Source organism: Oryzias latipes, chromosome 8, assembly GCF_002234675.1.
Source record: "Oryzias latipes chromosome 8, ASM223467v1".
NCBI lineage: Eukaryota > Metazoa > Chordata > Actinopteri > Beloniformes > Adrianichthyidae > Oryzias > Oryzias latipes.
This window is the reverse complement of record NC_019866.2, coordinates 19,739,483-19,762,911: the sequence shown is the minus strand read 5'-3', so window position 1 is coordinate 19,762,911 and position 23,429 is coordinate 19,739,483. Positions and strand designations below refer to the sequence as shown.

The 23,429-nt window shown below is 42.7% G+C and overlaps 1 protein-coding gene across 2 annotated transcripts; it reads right to left on the bottom strand.

The window, feature by feature from the left end:
• Positions 1-369: 369 nt before the first annotated feature.
• On the bottom strand, positions 370-23,203 carry LOC101171336 (trinucleotide repeat-containing gene 6B protein). Of its 2 annotated transcripts, none has more exons than XM_023957955.1 (21): positions 22,890-23,203; positions 18,804-18,891; positions 18,698-18,719; positions 17,999-18,445; positions 15,064-17,814; positions 14,825-14,983; positions 14,417-14,673; positions 14,218-14,280; positions 13,898-14,053; positions 12,780-12,917; positions 10,690-10,875; positions 10,463-10,594; positions 8,263-8,470; positions 7,993-8,145; positions 7,749-7,916; positions 7,522-7,668; positions 6,468-6,560; positions 6,018-6,233; positions 4,956-5,026; positions 2,423-2,562; positions 370-2,343 (listed from the first exon to the last, which is right to left on the bottom strand). In XM_023957955.1, exons 2-21 carry the CDS (start codon positions 18,858-18,860, stop codon positions 1,773-1,775), a joined length of 6,135 nt encoding a protein of 2,044 aa, XP_023813723.1. In that variant the 5' UTR covers positions 18,861-18,891; positions 22,890-23,203; the 3' UTR covers positions 370-1,772. The 2 variants fall into 2 exon arrangements, with proteins under 2 accessions (XP_023813723.1, XP_023813724.1); XM_023957956.1 differs by having other exon boundaries at positions 14,417-14,604; positions 22,890-23,202.
• Positions 23,204-23,429: the final 226 nt, after the last annotated feature.

The window sequence follows — 23,429 nt, the reverse complement described above, 5'->3', positions numbered from 1 at the left end:
CAAGGTTCTGGAGTGGTATAGACTGGTGCCACATCCAGCAGATAATCTGTGGAAGGAGTTAATAGCCATTGCTGCCCAACAACAGCCACAAAACATCACAGCTCTTGATAAGATCTATATGGAGGAATGGACCAAAACAAGTTTGATCTTTCCAACCACGGTAATTGACCAAATACTTATTTTCTGCACCATTATAAAAAAATGAATGCTGTAAGAATCCTACATGATTTGTCTCACAGCTAAAGTGTACCAATGATGAACATAACAGACCAAACTCATTTCAGTGGAACAACTTGCAGTGGGGTGAAATGTCTCCCCCCCCCCCCCCCAACTGTGTGGATGAGTGTATATAAATGAACAAAGACACACTTAGAAGCCAAAACTTTCTTCTTTATTAATCTTGTTCTCAATGTTTAAATAAATTTTTCCTTTGTAAAATCTCAAAACGAAACACTGAACAGGAGTGTTAAAGCCTGTCTTAATTTAAAATGAATACACAACAACAGAACATTAAAAACGTACGTAACGCTTACTCTGTAAACGAACCCCCCACCCATTCCTCCCACTCCACACAGTTAAGATTTGGCATGTCCATTTTCTAAAACGCATATACCTTCAGCTCTTTGTGTCATTAAAATGTTTTTTTTTATTATTGCAGGTCAGACAATAAAAAAAAAAGACATCTCCTTAAAAAACAAAACTTCAAATGAGAAGAAAAAAAGCATTAGTGCCAATATTTCCGAACACACAGTCAGCAGTATACCAAATGCACTCAAAATATTTTGTATAGACCTTATGTATAGTAAGCAGCCTTGCCCACATTATGACAGGCATTAACATGCACACACACCGTCCTCACACTTGCACACACACGTACGCACAACAAATGCGGTGGTTTAATCCACTTACTTGGTCTCAGTCTCACTCATACTCGTATAGTGTGCATGATACTGCACACAGTATCGACACATGGAGAAATGCATTTAGCCTGAAACTGCCAGCAATTTAACAAATATCACTGCAACAGTAACAAACATGTTCAAGAGAGAACAACAGAGAAAGAGTGCGTGAAATACAACAGTAGGAGGTCAGCATCTTGAAAACAGAACAATGACATTTTTCAATGTTTGTACTGTTCAAAAAGTAAAAATCATACAAACAGAAAACCAAAAAAACAAACAAAAAACCAACATACACAGTTAGATACAGTTCTGCTGTCAACCAGAGCTGTTTGCATGTGTCTGAATTCGCTCTCCATCTTTAAGGGGATGTGAATACAAACTGCACTTTAGACCTCACATCACAGAGTTTGAAATTATTTTACGATGAAGGTAATGCTGTTTACAGTGCCTGTCTGTCTGTCTGAAGGCTTCTCTGTATTTGGTGTGTGCATGTCTATGTAAATCAGTTACAAAGCCCCCTATTTACTAAGCACACTGCAATCCAGTCAAGTCTTTGAGACCGACTTTTCATTCTTTTTTAGGTTTCAAGTCTAAGCAGTTGAAATCTTCATCTGTGGAAAAAGGCTGTATACACGTCTAACAGTCCCTGCATTTATTTATTCTTAATAATAGCTTAAGTCTGGCCATGAGAATGTGTAAGCAAGTCTCACATTTCTGCATTATGTACTATGCATACTACTTTTACGTATGCAGGTTTATGTATGTAGTACATTAATATGCATACCATGTAAGGGTGTGTGTGCCATATTAAGTACATATTTATCCCAGTGTATACCATATGTGTGTCCAAACCCACAAACAGAGGGCTCATCATATGGAATCAGCTCCTCCCCCCAACAAGTTGCCAGGCAACAATCCAGCAGGGCTGTCCATTTGGTGCCTTTCCTCCATTTGTGGTGCCCCCCACAGGCTGCTGCTTGGGTATCCTGCGGTCATGCCCCCCCATAGGCCAGACCTCCCAGTGTCCACTCCAACAACTGCCCCCTCTCCAGCTCCGTTGGTGCTCCACTGAGAAAATATTCCCAGTCCAGGCCCTTGAGCTGCAGGGGTTTCAGAAGAAGGGCCGGTACCATCGAGGCTCTGCCAGCCAGTGCCGGAGGACCTCACGCCACCAAGAACGGAAGTGCCACCTTCGTCTCCCCCACCCCCATTCCCATTTCCTCCAGAAGACGTGCCCACGGCTGCCCGTTCACTCCCAGGGGAGCTTCCGCCACTGCTGGCCACAGTTGTGCCTGTTCCAGCAGAACCAGGTGCCCCACTGCCTGCTGCTCCACCTGAGCTGGCCCCTTCTGCCCCTCCAGCCTGGGAATGTGCAAAATAGTGCGCAACTTCTTCTTCACTCACAAACTCTGCCAGGATTGTGGTGTTGCCCAGAACACACCTGTGAGGGAGCAGTGAAAGCTTTAGATTCTCATTCAGAATTTTCTTTCGTGTGTCAGCAAAGACACTGATGAACCTACATGTGCAGTGCACCCTGGGCCTTCTCCGCTTCCTGCCTGGTGCTGTAACGAATCAGAGCGCTGCCCTGCGTGAGGCCCAGGTGGAAGGTGAGCAAGGGGCCATGCTGCATACAGATCGTCCGCAATGTTGAGCCGTCGATCTGAAGAGGAAATGAGCAAATAAAGTTAACTAATGCAAAACATCAAGAGTGTACTTTGTCACAATTCCAAAGCAAATACTAACAGCAAAACAACCACAATTGCATGAATGCTTTAAAATGGTTTGGATCAAATATGTCAGTGTGCTTAACCCAGTAACCTCCTGAGATATTGCTGGCAGCCCTTAAATAACCTCCACTCTTTGACATAAATTTTCGCTCGTTTAGGCAATCAACATGAATCAGCTGATTCTGTCGTGGAGAAAAGCGGCGTTTCATATGGGCTTTACACCCACATGAAACAAATTGCTAAAGTGAAGTGTTGCTTAACGGCGCAGTCACTTTTCTCCTCGTCAGAATCAGCTGTTTATGTCAACTGCGTAGAAACATCTCTACTATAAAGTGTTGCACATCCGTCCGCACTAAGCTGCTTTTCCGAATCTGCTGGAATTAGATTAATTGCATAAAACAGTTGAAGAGTTACGGTAGTTGAAAGAATGTCAACACTGTAGTTAAAGCTTCTGGGTTAAACAATTAGGAACTGTTGTTAGAGGAAAAACAGCAGGTACGGTCATAGAAAATGAAACTGTTAATATCCAAGCTTTTCCAACAATGGCTTCTGCATGGCACATGATAAAAACACCTGAGGAGCATTTTATCTCCATGGATTAATTAGATAACTTACTTAATGGCTCATCCGCCTTCACAATCCAATTATAGCTGGGTTATGCATTGTTATGTTGATTTGCGTAAGACAGGCTTAAGCAGAACACAGAAGTGAGAACACAGGCCTAATACATGAACGTACACCTGCTCCAGCTTTACGGTCTGACCCGTTCTGAAGCAGCAAAACACTTTTAGAGCCGAGACAAAAGGTGCTTTGGAAACAGTCAATGAATGACGGACCCGTTTACAATTTTGACTTTTCATTTAAACAATCTTTTTACTGAAAAACCAAAACCCCCTCAAACAGGGGTAGTACTCGTATAATGAATCCAGAAGAAGTGAACCACATCTCCAAGTCCAGTTCTATGAAACAGCATCCGAAATAACAGAAAGGAACTCAGCTTTAAGGCTGTAATAAGCGTTGGGCCCCATTCACAAGTTTATTCAAACTCCAAAGCAATAATTTCAGAGTTTAACCACACACGGAGAAAAAGGCTCACACACGCTTCGGTGCGTCTTCATACATTTCATTTCAGTTCATAAAAAGAACTCACACATTCAAAATTTACAAGAATATTTTTGAGAGACAAAAACTCAGCAAGATATGGGCAAAAGAGTAGAAAAATGCACGGGGCGCAACTTAACAACTATGCACGACTTGTAAACATTTCTAGACGTCCAGCGTGTCAACAAACACTCAGCTTCTTCTGCTTCATCTTTCAGGGGTTCTTTTTAGGGGTCACCACAGTGAACCATATTCCTCCATCTAATCCTCTGCATCCTCCTCGGTCACACCAACCACCCCCGTGTCCTCCTTCACTACATCCATGAACCTTCTCTTTGATCTTTCTCCATCCGTCTTTGCTGGCTGCTCCAACCTCAGCATCCTTTTACCAACATCACCACTGTTCCTCCTCCATCTCATTCTGCTTCCCTGTATTTATCTCCAAAACATCTCACATGAGGCGTTCCTCTGATGGATTCATTCCTGATCGTATCCATCCTCATCACTTCTAAAGAGAACCTTCCTCTCTGCTTCTTGTCTCTGAGTTAATGTTTTCAAAGTCAGGAAGAACCTCAACAATCGAGCTGTAATATCTACCGTCTTCAAGCAGTATATTTTTAAATCCTCAAAACCTTATGTCAGCATTTGCATTTTAGCTCAAACATTTGAAAACATCCTCATTTTCCCCATGTAACTCAAAAATTTAAACAAACTTGATTTCATTTTTTACCTTTAAGGCTCAGTTAGGACAAATTAATGTAAAAAAATAAATTATAAGGGCTTGTTCAGGTTCAACCTTTGCATCATAATTACTCATTCCTTTAAAAATTAGGACATTATCACACAAATAAGCCTTTTTTAATGTATACTTATTAAATACAGTTGATTCCTAAAAGAAGCCAGACATTGTTTTTTGTCTGTGTTCTATTCAGTTAGACTGGACAACATGTATGTTTCCTCTGACACATTTGTCATGATCTTCCAAACCTTAACCTTATTCTTGACACAGATTTAAATAAGTAGCTCTAATAATTGTGGTACTATGCTGCATTTTTAGTGTTCTAGCTTCTTTGCCATCTGTCACCACCAGAGGGGGCCCTGGTGTCTGAAGCCCGATTGTGATCTGATGTTTGCCTGACTTTGTTTTAAATTATTTTTAACAGATTTTGATTTAGAGTGTACAAATGATAATTGTGGCTTTTCCTGCAGTTCAGTGATTTCTTACTTGAGGAGTCAGGTTGCTCAGCAGTAACCAGCAGCTGCTTCTAGAGGAAGTACCATCACTCCAAGCTGCGCCTACGGGGAAACAGGATCAAGTACATTTAGGCTGCATTTACACTACAGGTCTTGATGCCAAAATCCGATTTTCTGACTATATCCGATTTTTTTGACGACCCGCTTACATCATCTTTTAAAAGTGACCCGTATCCGATTTTTGCATTTACACTATACAATCCTGAAAGTTATCAAACGTAGACGTTCTGAGGACTACGTAGCAGCATTTCCGCCTTCCGCGGATCTGGGCACTGACCGCACGGATTTTAAAAAATATGTAACAATAATAACAGTAATAAAAGCACATTTAGAAGATGCGTGTTGGTCCAAACGGCAAACATTTAGCGTGATGAAACCCTCCCCATTTTGTTGTTTTTTTTGTGTGCCACTGCAGTTGTCATGGAGGCAACGCAGCGACAGAAGGAGGCGTTGCCTTGGGCGCTCCTGGATGAGGCAGGCGGACGAGAGGGGATGCGCGGGAGAGGAAAAAGAAGGGCTGCTCGGCTGGCTTATGTGCTCTCTCTGAGTTTTGAGTGAGGAAGTGTTTGCAGACATTGTGCTGTACTAACAGTTTGATCCAAGCAAAGAATATACGGCTTCAAGCCTGTTCCAGAGCTCCAGCTGTCCTCGAACAGCAAAATTAGCGCACAAAAGCACCTTAATAAGTCATGTGATCTCAGTTGGTGTTGTCTTGAGTTGTTGTCACTGACGTACGACTCGCATTTACTGGGGAATATCCAATTTGTCTGCTTACATGGCACACGCAAATGCACGCATCCGATTCGTATCCGATTTATTTGCACATATGAATGAGGCCTGAATCCGATCTGAGAAAATCAGAATCCATGCGCTTTTGTCCTGCTTACACGTTCACCGGTCATATCCGATCTGTCCCACACGAGAGGAAAAGAAATCGGAATTAGGTCACTTGAACCATGCAGTGTAAATTGGGCCTTATAAACTCTGGCAAGAAAGCCTAACAAATCACCAAATGATGATGATAAATAAATACCTGGCCCAAATCTTGACTCTTGATTGATCCCGCCCCCTCCCCAGCTCCTGGCCAACCGAGGAACTCCAGTTCCCCACGGAGAGGGTGAGGTCTGTTTCTGATTGGTAAGGCCAGGAGGAGGGCGTGGCAGCTGCGAGCTGTTGCGATTAGTCTTCCATAATTTATTTTGTCCGATGGGCTCTGGAGGCCAGCTGGGCTTGTACTCAGAGTACTTTCCTGAAGGAGATGTGGGGAGGAGAGGCGGGTAAAAAGATTTGAAAAACACTGCAGAAATCCCAACATTGAAACAGATTTTAATCTTTATATAAATAATAACCTAAATACAGCAAAAGGGTTTCTTTAAATGTTCAAGTACAGTTATAAAACAAAAAAACGTCAACTATTTATGGAATGGAGGAGCATTCCTAAGCAGATCTGCAAAAAGTAAATATTGTAGAAAACAGGAAATACCTGCGCTGTGTGCATTGCTCAGGGAGCTTTCAGAGGCACTGTAGGGCCAGGCACCAGGTGAAGGCAGCGAGGTGTTGAGGGGGGGGTTTGGCCCTGGAAAACACAAAATCCAAAAGATTTATTTTTCATTTCTGGAACTTGCATGCAGTGACGTACAGTAATGCTCACAGCAGTCAGACATATCCTAACTTGACCCTCATGCTTCCTCGTTTTTTAGTGTTCTTGGCGATGAGCACATCATTCCACGCAAATGCTGGATAAACTCTGGGGTTTTATGAGACAGCTTCCCTATAGGAGCATTCCATGGTGCTTTATGATGTTCGTCTGCAGTTACGCTCTCAATGTTGAAAAAGGAAAAAGAACTTCCCTGCTAAAAATGAGGAAAGTCCGAAAAATGCAGCATCTAGGCTGCTAAAGAATTCCAACATTTGTATTCCACCCCCCCACCCACCTGATTTAAGGCTCTTTAGATGTTGCAATTCAAAACCTGTGGTGAGGATTTTTAAAACCACACTGGTTTTATCCGTTATTGCACGGGCAACTCGCACTACCTGACCGGTCTAAACGTTCAGCATGAGGCTTATGACTAAAACAATCCCAAACCACGGCATGTACTGTATGTGGGCAAATATGAAATATGGAAATGTATTAATTTTAGGTTTTTTCTTTTAGATATTTTTTGTGTTTGGGGAAAGACACTGACATTAACACAGCTGCAGGGATTACAGCTGTTAACCGATTTAACATCAGGCTCCAGGAATGAGTCAAACTTCATAACTGCAGCTGACAATTAAGCTTCAGGTAGAGCTGTGACGGTGTTGAATTTTTCATCACCGCGGTGATGAACCACCAGGGGGCGTGGTGTCGCGGTGATGACCTCATGCGGTTATCGTCACAGCCCTAGCTTCAGGCTCATTCCGCCGTATCATATTAATTTGCTACTTGGTAAAATTTCAATAGCCTATTAGTGTCACTGCTTCATTCTTTGCAGGAATAGGAACAAGTTGGCACAGTTCAAATCAGCAGTTTATACACAAAACATTGAGCTTTCTACCTATGTTGTCTCGCAGCAACTGGTGGTCAGGGTCATTAAGGTTTGGGGATCCTGGAGAGCCTAGAACACTTCTAGGGGTCATGTAGGGATCAGATTCTGGGTCTCCACTGCTTTGGATTCCCTTCCAGGGCACACCAGGCTGGAACTCTGTCACCACAGAACAAAAGGTTTTAATCATCCTTAATTTCATGTATGAACTACATATATATAAATATATATACACTTGCCTGGTGGCCAGCTTGAAGTGGCAGGTTTGTTTCCCATTTTGCTCCCAGGAGTGCGGTGCCAGTTGTCTGCAGAACCCTGAGGGGGAATTCCCACACCTTCGCTGCCCAGCATTTCATACTGGGAGAAGGGGGACCCTCCTCTGACCTTTATGGAGCTGGGCAAAGGGCCTAAGGGAAGGTTTCAAAGTTAGTCATTTCCTTATATGAAAACGAAAAATATTCTGCGGGGAATCCACAAGCCCACCATTCTTGTGAGGGGTTGGGTCTGGGGGAGAGGGAGCTGGAGAGTGTTCCTCCATCATCCATTTAAAGCGAGACTGCTGTCCCCCCATGTCCTTCATCCCCCCCATCATGGGACTCAGCTCCAGTGCTGACAGGTTGCTGCCAGGTGCCAGACCTTCAAGAACAAATGTAGACATTTAGAATTGCATGATTCCATCCTACCAACCATTTAAAGTGTAAGTGAGTTCTTCTCCTTATTTGGGCTGGATGGGGAGAACACAGCTGCACTCACCAGGATACATGCCTTGTGATTTGGCATAAGGATCTGATAACGGTCCCCCCAAGCCCGGATGTGTCAGGGGGTCTACCATGGCCTGTTTGGACAGTCCTCCACCCAGGTGAGATGGGGACAGTTTGGAGCCCCCCCCTCCCTGCGCTGCCCCACCAACTCCACCCTGCTGCTGCCTCTGCTGTTGCAGAATAGCCATAATCCTTGCAAGCTGCAAAGAGCAACATTCAAGAGAAAACCCAACAGCCATGAATGCAATATTCATAAAAACATCAAGCAAAAAAAGCACAACGTTGTATAAACAGGGGACATAATGATCACTATCCCTGTCAATATACTGATGGTCAATTTCATACAATAATAAATACATTTTTAACATTTCAATTTAACATTTTCATTTGTCATTGAATATTGTTTTCTCATAACTCATGCTGTAAAAAGAACAAGAGTTGGGGAAAAAATGTAAAAGTTTAAGTAAGGGTTAATGGCCGACAAAGGGTGCATTATCACTTTTTAACGCACGCCGTGGAAGCCTTCGCGTCGGACGGTTGCTTCCGCGAAGTGCGTTAAAAAGTGATAATGCATATTTCGAAGGCCATTAACCCGCTTATGCCATGGTCACTTTCAAAAGAAATAAATATTGACCCGTTTTTAGTCCTTAATTATTGTTTTTTTCCGATTTAGATAGCTTTTTAAACGAAAAGCGGACTATTTATGACGTGGTGCTGCGTGCTGCAGTCAAGATTCTGCAATATAAAGCGATATATCTATACTGATCATCCTGATGGGTTGAAAAAAGTATCAGTTCAGAAAGAAAGTTCACATCTTTTTTGTCCAGATGATGAAGCAAAAGTTTTTTTTAAAGAAGCCAGCACAGTGATACCGAACATTTAAGCCAGTGTTTTTCAACCTTTTTTGAGCCACGGCACACTTTAACCTTGACAAAAATCCCGCGGCACACCAGCATCCCAAAAAAAAAAAAAAAAAAGCAGAAACTCATAGTCTGTTTTGACACCAGCTAAAGACGAGCTTTAGCTGGTGTTTTTGTCGGAACTGACTGAGTTATGAGCTAAATTGGAACAAGGAAGTGGAGACTTTAACCACTTCTGATTGGTCAGACTGATGACATGTGATTAAGCCTTCAAGAATGATTGGTGGAGTCGTGGAGACAGTAAAAGCTGCGGGACTTTTCCCTTACACAGTTATAGCTGCAGCTATTTCGCGTTACCGTCATTCTTATCAAAATGTCTTTAATAGAATCAAATAAACACAAAGAAAAAAGTATTTTATGATCGTTTATATTCCTAACTACTCAGTGTTTTATCAGGACCTGTTTGGATGAACAAAGAGCTGATTTCCTGATGGGAAATGTTTTTAGATCAGTGAATGAGGGCAATTCTCCACGGCACACTTGACCATCTCCCACGGCACACCGGTTGAAAAACACTGATTTAAGCTATGTGACCGGAACTTCTTTCACTGTGCGGTTATCCTGTGGTATATCACTTTTTCAAGACTTTAAGATCTTATCCATCATGGACAACACAGACCATCCTCTCCACCCTGTTCTGGATAAACAGCGGAGCTCCATCTTTAGGAGGCTCAGACAGCTCCGCTCCAAAACTGCCCAGTACCGGAAATCCTTCCTACCCAATTCAATAACACTGTATAATGACTCACAATACAATAGATAACCGTTGCACTTTTTTTTTGAGCACATCTTTTTACTGTCTGTAAATAACTTTTTTAATTATACCACCTTATTCTATACATTTATGATACTTTTTTTGTTTTTTTTTATATTATTCTTATTCTTTCCCACGTGTGGGATCAATAAAGTAATTCTGATTCTGATTTTTTTCGCACACCCAGCAGCCAATCAGAATCGAGCCAGACCATGGTATAATAGAAAATAAAAGTCCATGTTAAAGATCAAATTGTGTGTTCAGTTTTTAAAAACCCACCTCTATTTAGCAAACAACTGTTCAGATAAAGCAAAATAACAACTAAAGTTGTAATTAAAGCCCAACAATGGTTGTCAAAAAAATACACAACTGTGTCATTTATTTCATTGATATTTTTATAAAAAATCTAAAAAAGTAAACGAAACTTTGTATGTTTTGTTGTTCATAAAATCAGTTTCGTATCAGACCAGCATCACTTAGAACACATACAAAGTTGTGCATGTATTGAAAGCACTCACCTGCTGTGGGTCTGGCTGCTGTCTGAGAGGCGGAGGAAACTTCCTCTGGTTCTGCAGAAGCTGCTGCTGCTGCTGTTGTTGTTGTTGCTGCTGCTGCTGCTGCTGCTGCTGTTGTAGCAAAAGCTGGCAGGCCTGTGGGGCCGGCAGGTGGAAAAGTTAAACACGTTTTAAAGAAAGTGTAAAGGCTTTTCATTGCAGTGTCACAATGTGGCACATTTTGCACGTACCAGATGGAACTGCTGCATGTGGGGATATATGTTTCCAAGCATTGCTAGCTGCTGTGGTGAAATCTGAGGAGGGAACACTCCTCCACCAACACCGCCGACCCCTGTGCCGACACCGCCGACTCCTCCAACAACTCCACCCACACTGCCACCAGGAGAGGGCATCTGCTTTAGCATTGGACCAGGAACCTGCAGGTTACAGGAACGTGGTGGGACGGGTGACTCAAACCATGACAAAAACAAACACCTCGTTCGGCTGTCGGGATTTATTTCAGATGTATGAGCTTACATCCATGCCGTCCTCACAGGAAATGAATGTGCTCTGAATAATAAGCTAACTTTGACCAATCAGGAGGGCGAATGAGCAGAGAAAGTGGCGGTGCAGCACATAAATAGGAATGAAGTCTGTCAGAAGAAATCTAATCGAGTAAAAGGCAGCAACTGAATGCAGCTCATTTGACTTCAAAGTGTGGTGATACTTTTCAATTGACAAGACATTCAAATTCAGAGGTTTACACAACGACAAGAAAGAAGCTCATCAGCTGTGATCATGCTTTTTTAGAGCTGTGGCCAAAAAATAAAATCTCCCAAATTTTCCCTTCCAAATTTGATTTTTGATTTTTGTCTCCCTGCTTTTTACTTTCCCTAACAAAAATGACAAATGATGGAATAATTTAACTAAACCCATTTTATTTAACCATCCCCTTTGGAAATTGGCTCCAACACAAAGTTCAACTAAATCCAAGCTGTAAAAATGTTTGCAGAACAATGCAGCAGATGCTTTAAGTGCTCCTGCTAGCTTGAGAATTACTAGAATGCACTCTGCAGAGCATTTTTGGGAGAAACAACCTTGAAACAGATTTTGCTGGGGTTGGTTTGATGCTCCACGTTTGAAGTCTTAATCCCCGAGACCAAAAATCTGATTTTTGACTCACCAGACAAGTTGGATGGTAGATAAAAATGAAATGTCCTAAACAAAAGATTCCAGTATTTTACAAAGACAAACTACGGGCATTTTAAAAATAATATCACATTAAATGCAAACAAGAGAGGAAGTCACAACATAATGATTCCAGATAAAACACCAGTTTTGTTTTCAAAGGAATTCCTGTATTGATTTGTAATCCATCTTTGCTCTCCGCTTTTCCCGTTTTTTCACACCGTCTATAAAATGTTTATTTTTAATCACAAATGAGTAGTTTCTGTTTTCTTACTGAAAAACGCCCCTATGAGAAGAGGGGTTTCAGTCAGTCACCTGTAGTCTGAACCAACTGTAAAATCAAATTCAAACCTGCTGAGAAAAAGACAGATTTACTAAAGAGGAGCAGATTGACAGAAAAAAAAACTTTTTCCCCATAATTTTAATGCTTTTGCAATAGATCAAAAATAACTGGAGTGGGACTTTCAAGCATGAAATAAAAGGAAGCCTCCTTTCTTTACAAAAGCACAATGACTTGGTTATTAGGAAAGTTGTGGAATATTTCTGAAACACAGACTTTTCAACAGACTGGACTTAGATCTACACTTCTGTTTAAAAGCTTCTGTGGCACATTTTCTTGAACCAAAGCCAGCAGTTTGACCATCACAACCAAAACACCGTTTGTGAATAAGGCAGTAGATTGCTCTGATTCTAAAAGTCGATTAGAAGAAAAACTGGATTAAAGGAAACCAGCAATAAAAAAAGTTTTGACGAGAGTAAAGTCCAGACGTTAGAAGTGACATGTTAGAAATTTTAGAAATGTTTGTTGAAAACAATCATCTTCAATATTCAAGTGGACAAGATGAGTATAAATTGAAGAAATTCATTTTTACCAATTTCATTGGCATTTAGCCCTAATTCTTGCTCAACAAAACATTTCTTGCTTTGTAAAATTGTCTTTATACCATTTATTACTGCACTGTATTATTACTGCGCAAAAAAGAAAAACATTTGAAGAGGGTGAAGCTTTATTTGGAGGACCACCAACTTTTAAAGTCACAGAATTTGGAATGTCTGCAAACACACAGACGCAATGTTCTGTTCATAAACCACCCAAACCTCTGTCTGCAAACACACTTTAAGAAAACGGGTCAAAGAAGAAATGAAAACAGACCTGAGCCGACAAGAACTGATGAGGCACTTGAGCACGTAATCCCTGGGACGGGTTCATCGCATGGATGCTGGGCTGGTGCATCCCTCGAGGTGGAGGCATTCCTCCTCCGCTGGGAGCAAACACTCCGTGGCCCCCCACCTGTGACAGCAAGAAGATGGTGAAGAAACAACGTCTGAAAAAACTTCATTTGATCAGACTGAAGATTAGTGCAACTGTTTGGTCCAAACCAAAACACAAAAATCGTAAAGTTATTGTCACACAAACTTAGAGCAACAGGAACAATGTGGAAAAAGAATCACAGATGTCAAAGGATTTCTGCAGGTTCAATGAAAGACTTGCAAAGTTATTTCAAATTCAAGTACGTACACTTAGCCAAAAGATCTGTTATACTGTCGGAATAACACTCAAATATCAATCAGTATAAGTATTGGTAGGAAAAAGTACTCAAGTAAAAGTAGAAATGACTACTCCAGCAACCTTTAATGACAAGGCTCATCTTTTTTTAAACATAATTCTTTAAAATGTTTAACATATAATCTGCAAACACGGAAAAAACTGTTTACCTGTTTGAACATTTTACACTTCTCAAACCTGCCTTTGATATTTTTGAGAGACAGACATACAGACCAAAACTGCTTTTAAATGTATGAGGGTACATTGAAATGAATGTATCCTTCACCAAACCCACCAACATTTCACAATAACAACAATTTTAATTCCCTACATAATGTCCCACAATCAAATGTCAGCCTTCTGAAGCTGTTTAAAATAAATAGCTCACCTGAAATAAATCTGTTTTATTTCACTCGCATGTGGTATTTAAAGTGATTTTCAACGTGTCATTTTTGCGAGTGGCTCTACACAGAGAGGACAAATACTAGAATGTGTCTATCTGCAACAGGAAAAGTGACATTCTCACCAAAATAAAACACAAAAGAATGCATTGGTTTCTACTGTAATGCAGTCAGGAGATGTAATGGTTACAACAAGCTGAATCTGTTCAATGGATGAAGAGCTAACAGGTAGAAGAAAAAAAGCTCTGAATAGTTTGATTTTTTGAAGTTAGCCTGTTTAAAGTGATCCTGCTGGAGACCACTCAAACGTTTGCAAACACGTACCTTGTCACCATATGCTCCCATGTCCATAGAACCCATGTCTTTAGAGCCAGACATGCGGTAGCCTCCACCTCGTCCTCCTCTGCGCATCTCTCCATTATAGTCGCTCATTCCTCTCTTGTCTGCTTCCATCTTTTTGTCAACACTGGAATCATCACCCTTAGAAGCAGCAAATAAGTTTATAACCTCACGTTTTGTTGAATACAAATGAGACTCTATTGGATTTTAATTAATGACACATTGACGAGGAAGCCAAAACAATCACATGGATATAAAATCTGTGCGTCTCAGGTATAGAGATACTGAAATGACTGACGTCTTACCAGAAGGCCCATATTTGAGAATTGGCGTGACACCGAATTCACCCAGCTGTCTCCTCCTCCACTCTTTAGGAAAGAAATTCAAACATTAATCTGAATCAGAAAAAGGGTGAGCAGGATTTGGAGAAACATTTTTGGAAGAAAGCTAAATGAAAACACACAAAGAAGAAGCCACCTGTGTGTTTTCGAGACCCCCGCTCACCTTCATGCTGCCTCTCTTTCCTCCGTGAGTCGGACCCCACCCACCACAGCTGAAGGAGGAGCCGCTCCCCTGGGAGCCGGTGCTGTTCCACACTCCACCGCCATCATCGTCCTCCTCCCAGCTGGGGTGTCTGGAGGCAGAGATGGAGCTGTCCCCTTTTCCTCCCCAACCTTCAACAGACTTCCCTCCTGCAGCGCAAACAGATGATTGGTGAGAAGTTGCTTCTCGTTGACTCCTGCTTTCTTTTGGAAATTGTTCTAAAGGATAAAGCAGAGAGGGCTCTACTTAGGCATTTTATCATAACTTGCCAGTCTGATGAATCATCTATACAAGTAAAAACCAAACAAAGTCAACAACTTAGACTTTTAAGAGTAAAAATATTAACTATGTAGGACTAATTTCTGTTACCAGGTTTTCCAGGGTTGGGTGAAGGGTTCCTCCAGCCAGATGTTTTGCCGGCTTCATCTGGTTCTCCCCAACCTGAACTTGCATCTGCCACTTTGCCCCAAGCAGCTGTGCCGTCATCCACAGTTTGTGGGCCGCCTCCTCCTCCCCACATCCCTGGGCCTGGACATGTATGAGGATTTAACACTGAACTCTGGTTTGGGTTTGGAAAAACACAAATGTGCATGACTGTGGTCTCTCACCAGCTGCACCACAGCCAGCATTTTTGTTGGTGCTGTGCTGCATCCCCGGTTGTCTTCTAAGGGGTGGCTGCTGCATGGGTGGTGGAGGGGCGTGCTGACTGTGACTTTGACCGGGGGCAGGGTTGTTCTTGTCCCACAAGTTGACGTTCTTGTTGTTGTAGCGGGTCGGGTCTCCCCATGCTGACGTGCCATCATCTATTTCCATTTTGCGACTGATGGACTGAGGGGAGGGCTCTTCCCAGCCACTGGGCTCCAGTGTATCACCACCAGAAATTTGGGGGATGGGGCCAGATTTCCAGCCCAAACTTTGGTTCTGACCCTTGGAGGGTGGACCTTCAGTTCCTCCGCCTGAGCGGCTGCTCCACCCTCCTTGCATGGGTCCTCCCATCGCTCGCTGGCCGTGTGGTTGCTGCTGTTGCTGATTTGGGGCTTTCATTGGCGCGACTTGGCTGTTTGGTATCTGTGCGGCGAGGGGCTTGGTACTCCCCCAATCCTGGTGAGACACGCCCTCATCCAGACTTGACCCTCCTCGCTGAGATCTGCCTTCATCCACGCCCCCCCAAGATGGTCCATCATCAGATTTGCTTCCACCTTTGCTGCGTCTATCTCCCCACCCACCCCCAGTAGCAGAGTCTCTCTGCCCCCACTCCTCCCCCCAACCCCCTGCTTCAGGTTTTGCAGAACCCTTCCAACCCCCTGTACCTTTACTCTCTGGGCCATCTCCCCACCCACTAGCCTGTTCTTCCAGGTCCCTCCAGTTGTTTCCCCCTCCTCTGCGATCGCCCCACTGCTGTTCTTCGCTCCTCCATCTTTTGGCCTGGTTTTCAGGTGGAGCCTTGCTCCATCCACTAACTGTGCTGCTCTCCATATCGTCATCTGACGAGCCTGGCTTCATAGCACTGCTAGGCATAAAAGAACCCCCATCTTCAACAGTAGAGGAAGCAGAATTTTGGCCACTTGAGTGACTGCCTACAGATGAATCACCCGGTACTGAACCCGTGTTGGGCAGGTACCGAGGACTACGACTGGCTGTAGTGTTCATGCTGGCAGGTGGGAATGCAGAAGAAGGGTTTCCTTCACTTCTGTTCCCTCCTCCTGTTTTGCTGTCCAGGTCCCAGGCCACATTCTGTCGGATCTGGGTCTGCCCCCACCCAGTGTTAGACAGAACCTTGGGGTCCAGATCAGACCGGTTGAGCATGCTCAGTAAGGCCACTTCAGCACCGGACGTCTGAGTCGTGGAGCGGAGTTGTGCAGAAGAGGACCTATCCTGCTTCTGTTCACCACCGCTCCCCTCACCTCCGCTTCCAGCAATGGATCCACCTCCACTGGAGGAGGAGGGCCCTCCGCCTCCAGTGACTCCACCCTGCACCTCTCCTGCAACCCAATCCCCAACAGCAACATCCTCACTTTCCGTCCCTTTCTGATTGTCCCAAGCTTTTGTCATAGTAGCAAACTTTGGTGAGGCAGAGTCCTCCGAACTGCTGCCACCAGCACCTACATTTCCAGCACTACTGCTGCTAACATCTACTCCTTTTTGATTTCCTATTGCTAAATTACTTGAATTTTCGGCAGAGCCAACCCAATCTGCTTTCGAACCGCCTCCTTCCCACGCTTCCTGAGATACCGCTGGAGCTGCCGAGTCCCCACCACTCCCCCTACCCCACCCCGTTCTGTCGTCCTGACTACCAAAACCCCAAACAGTCCCTTCCTGCCCTTGAGTCACAGTACCTCCTCCACCCCACAAATCTGCCTGTGAGGCACATAAAGTTGGTTCAGAGGACAGAGGAGGCATGGATCTCCGAGAAGAGGCAACAGAGGAGGAAGACAAAGAACCAGAAAGATCATCACTTCCTTCTACACCCTTAACAACTCCAGAGCTTTCCTCATTGTCGCCTTCTTGATTTGGTCCTGCTTCTCTTGATCCCCCTCCTGAACCCAGTTCGGATCCTGGGTTCTGTAAGTGCTGCTGCTGTTCTTCACTTTTGGCTCCCACAGCTGTGTCAGTGTGCTGCTGGTAGAGACCAGTTTGATTCACAGATGAAAGTGTTTGAGTGGTGATGAGGGTGGTGCTGGCAGAGAATGAGGAAGCTGAAGTAATGGGCGAGTGGAGCGGAAGGCTGTCACTGTTTGAAGTGGTTGTTCCACTCTGTCCCAGGGCGGGCCAAGCGGACGGGTTCACACTGGGGTTGAAGTTGGCACCAGTGACACCGCTGTTGTTGCTGCCACTTACTGGACCTTCCTGAGACCCAGAAAGAAGATGGGAGACTTTGGAACTGTAAAACTCTGCTGATCCTGGCCCAGCCTCCACCTGGGATGAGGTGGAGGAGCCCCACGCACCCACGCTCGACTGTGCACATTCATTAAGAGAGGAAGAAGAGGAAAGAGGAGAAGAACGAGGTGGGGAGGGATTGTCTGTGTTCCCTGCTCCTCCTTCTCCTATCACTCCTCCCTTTTGCTGGATGCTTCTCTCACCCCACGAGGCACTATTGTTGTTACTGGGACAGTCCTGCTCCTGCGTCCTCCCCGCAGCCCCGTCAGAACTCGGTTTGGCCCCGCCTGTGATGGCGGGCCAGTCCTCCAGGTCAGTCCCATCCACAATCACCCTCTCGCAGCCCTGAGAAGAGGACTGGCTGCCAGGGCCCGCCCCCCATGTGGAATTTGCATAAGTTGAAGTAGTAGAAGACGACAAAGCAGCGACGCACAAAGATGACGACTTGGGTTGTAAAGGGGAGGATGAAGTCATGTTGGAATCTGAGGGGTAGAAGTGTCAAATTATTTATACTGGTGATTTAATCAAGGATAGTGACAGAGATTAAGACATTTTAACACCTCTAATTATTTTTGTGGCTGATAGACAACCCCACAGGTTTCATAAACATAAAGTTACCGGACAAACAGGTAATCAGAGTCAGTGTGTCTCATCTGGGACGCTCACCTGCATGTCCAGATGCATTTGTATTGTTGTTATCTGCGCCCAGTGGGGATGCAGAGGGAGCCCAGCCACCACCTCCTCCTCCTGCAGCCCCCTCCACTCCTCCGCCTAGCAGCATGGAGGACAGCGGAGGCTGACCCCTCTTCAGTAGCACTTTGTGGTCCTGCTGGCAGCGGAATCTCGGTGGGACCTCTCTGGACATGTACCGCTGCTGCTGCTGGGAAGTCTGACTTCCAGATGGAGAAGAAGAGGAGGAGGAAGAGGAGGAGGGCTGTCCGTTGGCCACAGCAGTCCGCTGCTTTGCATTGTTCCCGCCACCGGGAGGAACCTGGGCAGAAACCCCGCCCGGACCAGGACTCGGGGAGGAAGGGGAGACGGGGCCAGGGCTGGGGGACACTGAACCTGGGGTGGAGAGGGGCTGGGAACAGGAGGGCTTGGCTGATTCTGGCACTAAGAAAAATAAATAAATAAATAAAAATTGGTACAGATATTATTTCAAATGAGCCAGAATAAAATAATTTTTAATGCACATCCTTCAAATAAATCAGTTTTAAACATGCATATCAACTAAAATGTCTTATTTTTAAATAATAAAGTTCATTATAAAACGTGTTATTTCTGATTAAATATGGATTATTCCAAGAAAAATCCTATAAAACATGAAAAACAGAAGAAAGGAAAAGAACAAGGGAAAACGTATACCTTTGATTTTCTGTTCTGGCACCTAGAAACAGGAGAAACGCAAAGAAAATATGACCTTTAGTCAAAAAGTAAAAAGGTAAAGAAAGTATAAGAGGATATAGTTTACCTTCTGAGAAGTTTCCCTTTTCTTCTTCTCTTCTTTCTTCTTTTTCTTGTCTTCCATGAACTACTGTTCCCCTTCTTGATTCTCTAGTCTGTAAAGAGAAATGCACACATTGAATTATTTATGTTTTCCAGACACACCGAATCCCACTAGGAATTCAAAAATGTCCACTTTTCATATCATGAGACGCTTTCACTCAAAACTGGAGAAATGCATTCATCAGATCACGGGTGAGAGTACTCTGACACCTCCAATGTTACCCAGAAACTACAGCGTTAAACCTGCGGAGCAACCCTTGCTAGCACGGCTCTTCGTTGCATAATTCATTACCCAGCAAAGCATTGCGATTGAAAATGACAAACGACACACGCAGCAGCCACAATAACATGACACAAAAGCCTGCTAGAAAAGTCGGGTGTTTTTCATGGCAGCGGGGACTGTGAAGGCAGCACGATCCAGAGGACGCCAGCATCAATGCTAAAGAGTGAGCCATGTGTCCACCTTTATGAAAGACGCCCCGTTTGTGCCCTTACGGCTGAATCCTACCCAACCAAAACAGTTAACATGTGCAAAGAGAACACGTGAAAACACATGGAAACTTGCACAGGAAAAAAACTACCAAAGCAAATATTTCTGCACCAAATAACCTCAACTCAGGCAGGTCCACCCCTTTCCAATTAAAAAAGGGACAAAGTTAAGAAAAAAAGGAAAAATACACCCACAAAAGAAAAAACAAATACATTTAAATCACAGATACAAACAAGATAATGTTGTAAAAAGGTATGAAATTGATTGAGAAGTAAATCAACGGTTGCTGTCCATCTTTGTCAGTTTGTCTTCCTGTTGTGTCTCTACAATCTCTGCCTTTTTATGTTCATGTGATGCAAACACAGATGTCCAATTCCAAGCTTGCTTCTACCAATCTGGGTTAGTTACAATTGGCTGAAGGTAAACCACACTGGATGTTTGTTGTGTATATTAAAAATATGATAACCCTTTTTGTTAACACTTCAAACAATAACTAAGAAAAATAATGACACTTTTTAATACCACAACAAACAAAACAGGCTAAAAGACAGACAAGTTTTTATGTTAAAGACATTTTGTCTTCGTTACTTAAAATAGAAAATGCTAGTAATAAAATTAAAAGGCATTTTCATTATCATTTTCAATGACTTTATGAATAATAAATATATAGATTGTATTCATTTAGGTGAAAGAATTATAATAAAATGTATCAGCACAAAGTGAGTTAAATCTTTTATGTATCAATTTGTGAACCATGTATGGAGATGTGTATTGACTTGTGTAAGAGAAAAATATACAAACTTCATTTTTACCTTTCTAAATGGAGACAAGGATTTAGGTCTATTTGAATGCCAGTTACTCCTTACCACTAGTTCATATGCAAAAAATATATAAATAACTAAATTTACAAATACGTTCATTTTAGAATAAATATAGATTTAATTCTCAAATCTATTTTCAAAAATACAATTTCACAGATGAAGGTTTTAAAGTCCCACTTCGATCATCTTTTGATCTATTGTAAAAGTGAACTTTTAAGTATGTTGTTTTAGCCAAAACAAAAATGTGTTGTTTTCTATGGAAGTGATTGTGTAGCATAATTAAAAATAAAAGTCAAAACCAGAAATGCTTTTTCATTTTCAAAATAAGCTGCATTTTTGACTCAAAATTAAAATGAAAAAGCAAACCGCCAAAATGCTTTTTCCTTCTCTTCTTCAACATTGATTATTCTGTCACTTAATTGAAATGATAAAGAAAATAGTATTTGACATTTCATTTTCAAAAAGTTCTCTGGTAAATTTGTAGCAAAATTCAATTAGAAATGTCTGTTCTGGACACCACTGGAAACACAAATTCATATGATGGTTTCTCAGATCGTAGCAGCACTTCCGCCTTCGGCGACGGGGAGCTTCGGGCCGCGGGGCTTTGAGCTCCGCTATGCGAAAGCGGCTGCCGGTCCGAAGAAAAAAAAACGTGTCCAGGGGGGTTTGACGAACCGCGGTGCGTCCGCAGAAGGCATAAATGCTGTTACGTAGTCCTGAGAAGCTGTGTAAAATCATCAGAAGTTCACAACCATCCCAAAGCCCTCTTCTCTGCCGCTAACACAAAGCTCCACTGCTCCTAGCATGTCTGTCTCTTAGCAGCCGGACACACGGAGATAGCACTGACGTCATCGCCCCGCTGGAAATGCTTACTCGAATTGAATAATGCGACACTATTCGCAGGGTGGATGTTAAAATGAAAATGCAATCCCTTCTTTGCATTTTCGTTTTAATTATAACATAGAATAAGCTGTTTTTAAGTAGAAAGGAAAAAGCATTTTGAAGTATTGATTTTTAATTTCGATTCATTTGATGCAGCTACATTTTGAAAATTAAAAAGCATTTCTGTTAATCCAGTTTGTCAAATTACACATTTCTAATTGAATTTTGCTACACATTTACCAGAGACCTTTTTGAAAATGAAATGTCAAATACTATTTTCATTATCATTTTAATTAAGTGACAGAGTAAGCAGTGTTGAAGAAGAAAATGAAAAAGCATTTTGGTGGATTGCTTTTCCATTTTAATTTTGAGTCAAAAAATGCAGCTTCATTTTGAAAATGAAAAAGCATTTCTGGTTTTGACTTTATTTTTAATTATGCTACACAATGGCTTCCATATCTTTTAGAATATAGTTCCTGCAGAGCGGCAGGAGTTCATTAGAAATTAACCTCTGGGTTGGGGGCAGGACCACTGGTGCGGAGTAAGCCCACCCCCACTTCCTGTTACCCATTTCTTTACACTCTCTCCTGCTAGCTTACAGCCCCTCACACCCCTAAAATTACATTAGCGCTGCAACAAAAATGCAAAGCAATATTGGAGATATCCAGCCGTACAGAGATCCCAGCTCAGACAACAAAAAAAAAACGTACGTGGATCCATTTGCCTAAAAGTGGAGGCATCAGAATGGAGCAGAGCAGGGAGCTTGTGACCTGCCGTTGTAGGTCCTACGTCACATCTACAAGCTTTTTAAAACAGCATTTTTTTGTGTGAATAAAGAAATACTCAAAAATCCTTTTTTAAGCTCAATTTTCTATATCTACGTCTTCCATCATCAGAAAACACCAAGAACGTGATTTTTATTGTAGTGGATCTTTAAAGGAAAATAGTGATTTAAATTAAATAGAAATAGGACTCTAAGTTGATAAAAAATTATTGGTTATTTGAAAGTACATTTAAAGATTAGCTGTTTTTAGTAATTTCATACATGAACATTTTGTAAAGAAGAATGTTTTAAAATGATAAGAGTTTGAACACAGGCCTCAGCTCATCACACAAAAAAAAAAAAAAAAAAAAAAAAAAAAAATCAAAAAAAAAAAAATCAAAATCTTTCTACTCAGGCTGCACATCCTGTGTTAACCAGCTATCTGTCTACACATAGTCAGTGGGTTAACTCATCATGACGAGCTCTAACTTACTAGCAGAGCTTAATCAGTTTAAGAATAAACGAGCAGCCCTGCACACCAGACGCCTGCATATTTAAAAGCAATTAGCCAGGACTCTATCCAAACAACGCGAACATGTGTGACTCTAAGGAGATGCTTAGCTAGTCCACCATATAGACGCGGGGGGAGTCGTCGTCTTGACCCCAAAACACCGCTGCATAACACGGCGAACAGTCACAGCAGCTGCCCCCGGAGCTCCGTGTAACTAGAACCCGAACCGGAACGAGTCGACAGATCACTGAGCAGTCTGTGTGTCGCATCTTGTAAAGCGGTTTACGTTAACCACACAGGTTTTTGGACGAAAGGTTTCACAATCAAACAGAAACACACATAACACGTTTTGTAAACACATAACCAAGAGAACAAACACACAGTTGTTCTTCAAGGCCAAATGATACAAGTTGTGACGCTTATTTTATTAGCAATTTCAACGCCAAAAACAAGCGAAAGCTATCCCCCCAAGCTGAGAACCCCGTGTTCTGCTAGCTGCGTAAATAAAGACGCACAAATGTAGTTAACGGGCGCATGTGGAGCAAAAGCAAGTCAAAAGCTCCATATTTGCGTTTAATACTCACCTCGATAATCACACAGGACATAAAGTGCAGCTGTGCAAAAATTCTTGCAGACCCACCGCTAGCAGGCTAGCAAAGAAGCTAGCCTAACAAGCTAGTTCTTCGAGGCTTCCAAGGCTAAATTGAATGTGAAATAACATCGCAAGTAGGCCAAATCTAAACTGTAAAAAAGGAAAAAAAGGCGAAAATCCTTTTCTGAGCGACTGTAGTTCTCAAGCTGTAAACAAAACATGCATAAACCCTTGATGACTGTCAGACGCTGTAGGATCGGTTAGTTTACTGTCGGCCATTTTGCTTCTGAGGGGAGCTTTAGCAGCATATTATATCACCGTGCTGCTTGTTGATCAGAGAGGGGAGGAGGGGAACTGCAATACCGAGACCCTCCACGAGAGGGAGCCATAGCAATGCAAACACATAGTTAAACCATTAAACTCAGAGAGCACTCTGATTGTCTAATCAGCGTTTGTGAAGTCATGAAGGTTCCAAATTACCCGCCAAAATGGGAACAATGAATAACACATTTAAAATGAATTGGTTGGAGCA

Coding starts and splice junctions, on each gene's coding strand:
- LOC101171336 (XM_023957955.1), bottom strand. CDS start 18,860: ATGGAAGACAAGAAAAAGAAGAAAGAAGAGAAGAAGAAAAGGGAAACT. Junction 14,054..14,217: donor TCTCAAATATGGGCCTTCTG/GTAAGACGTCAG, acceptor GCTGCTTCTAAG/GGTGATGATTCCAGTGTTGA. Junction 2,563..4,955: donor TGAGCAACCTGACTCCTCAA/GTAAGAAATCAC, acceptor TTTCCTCTTCAG/ATCGACGGCTCAACATTGCG.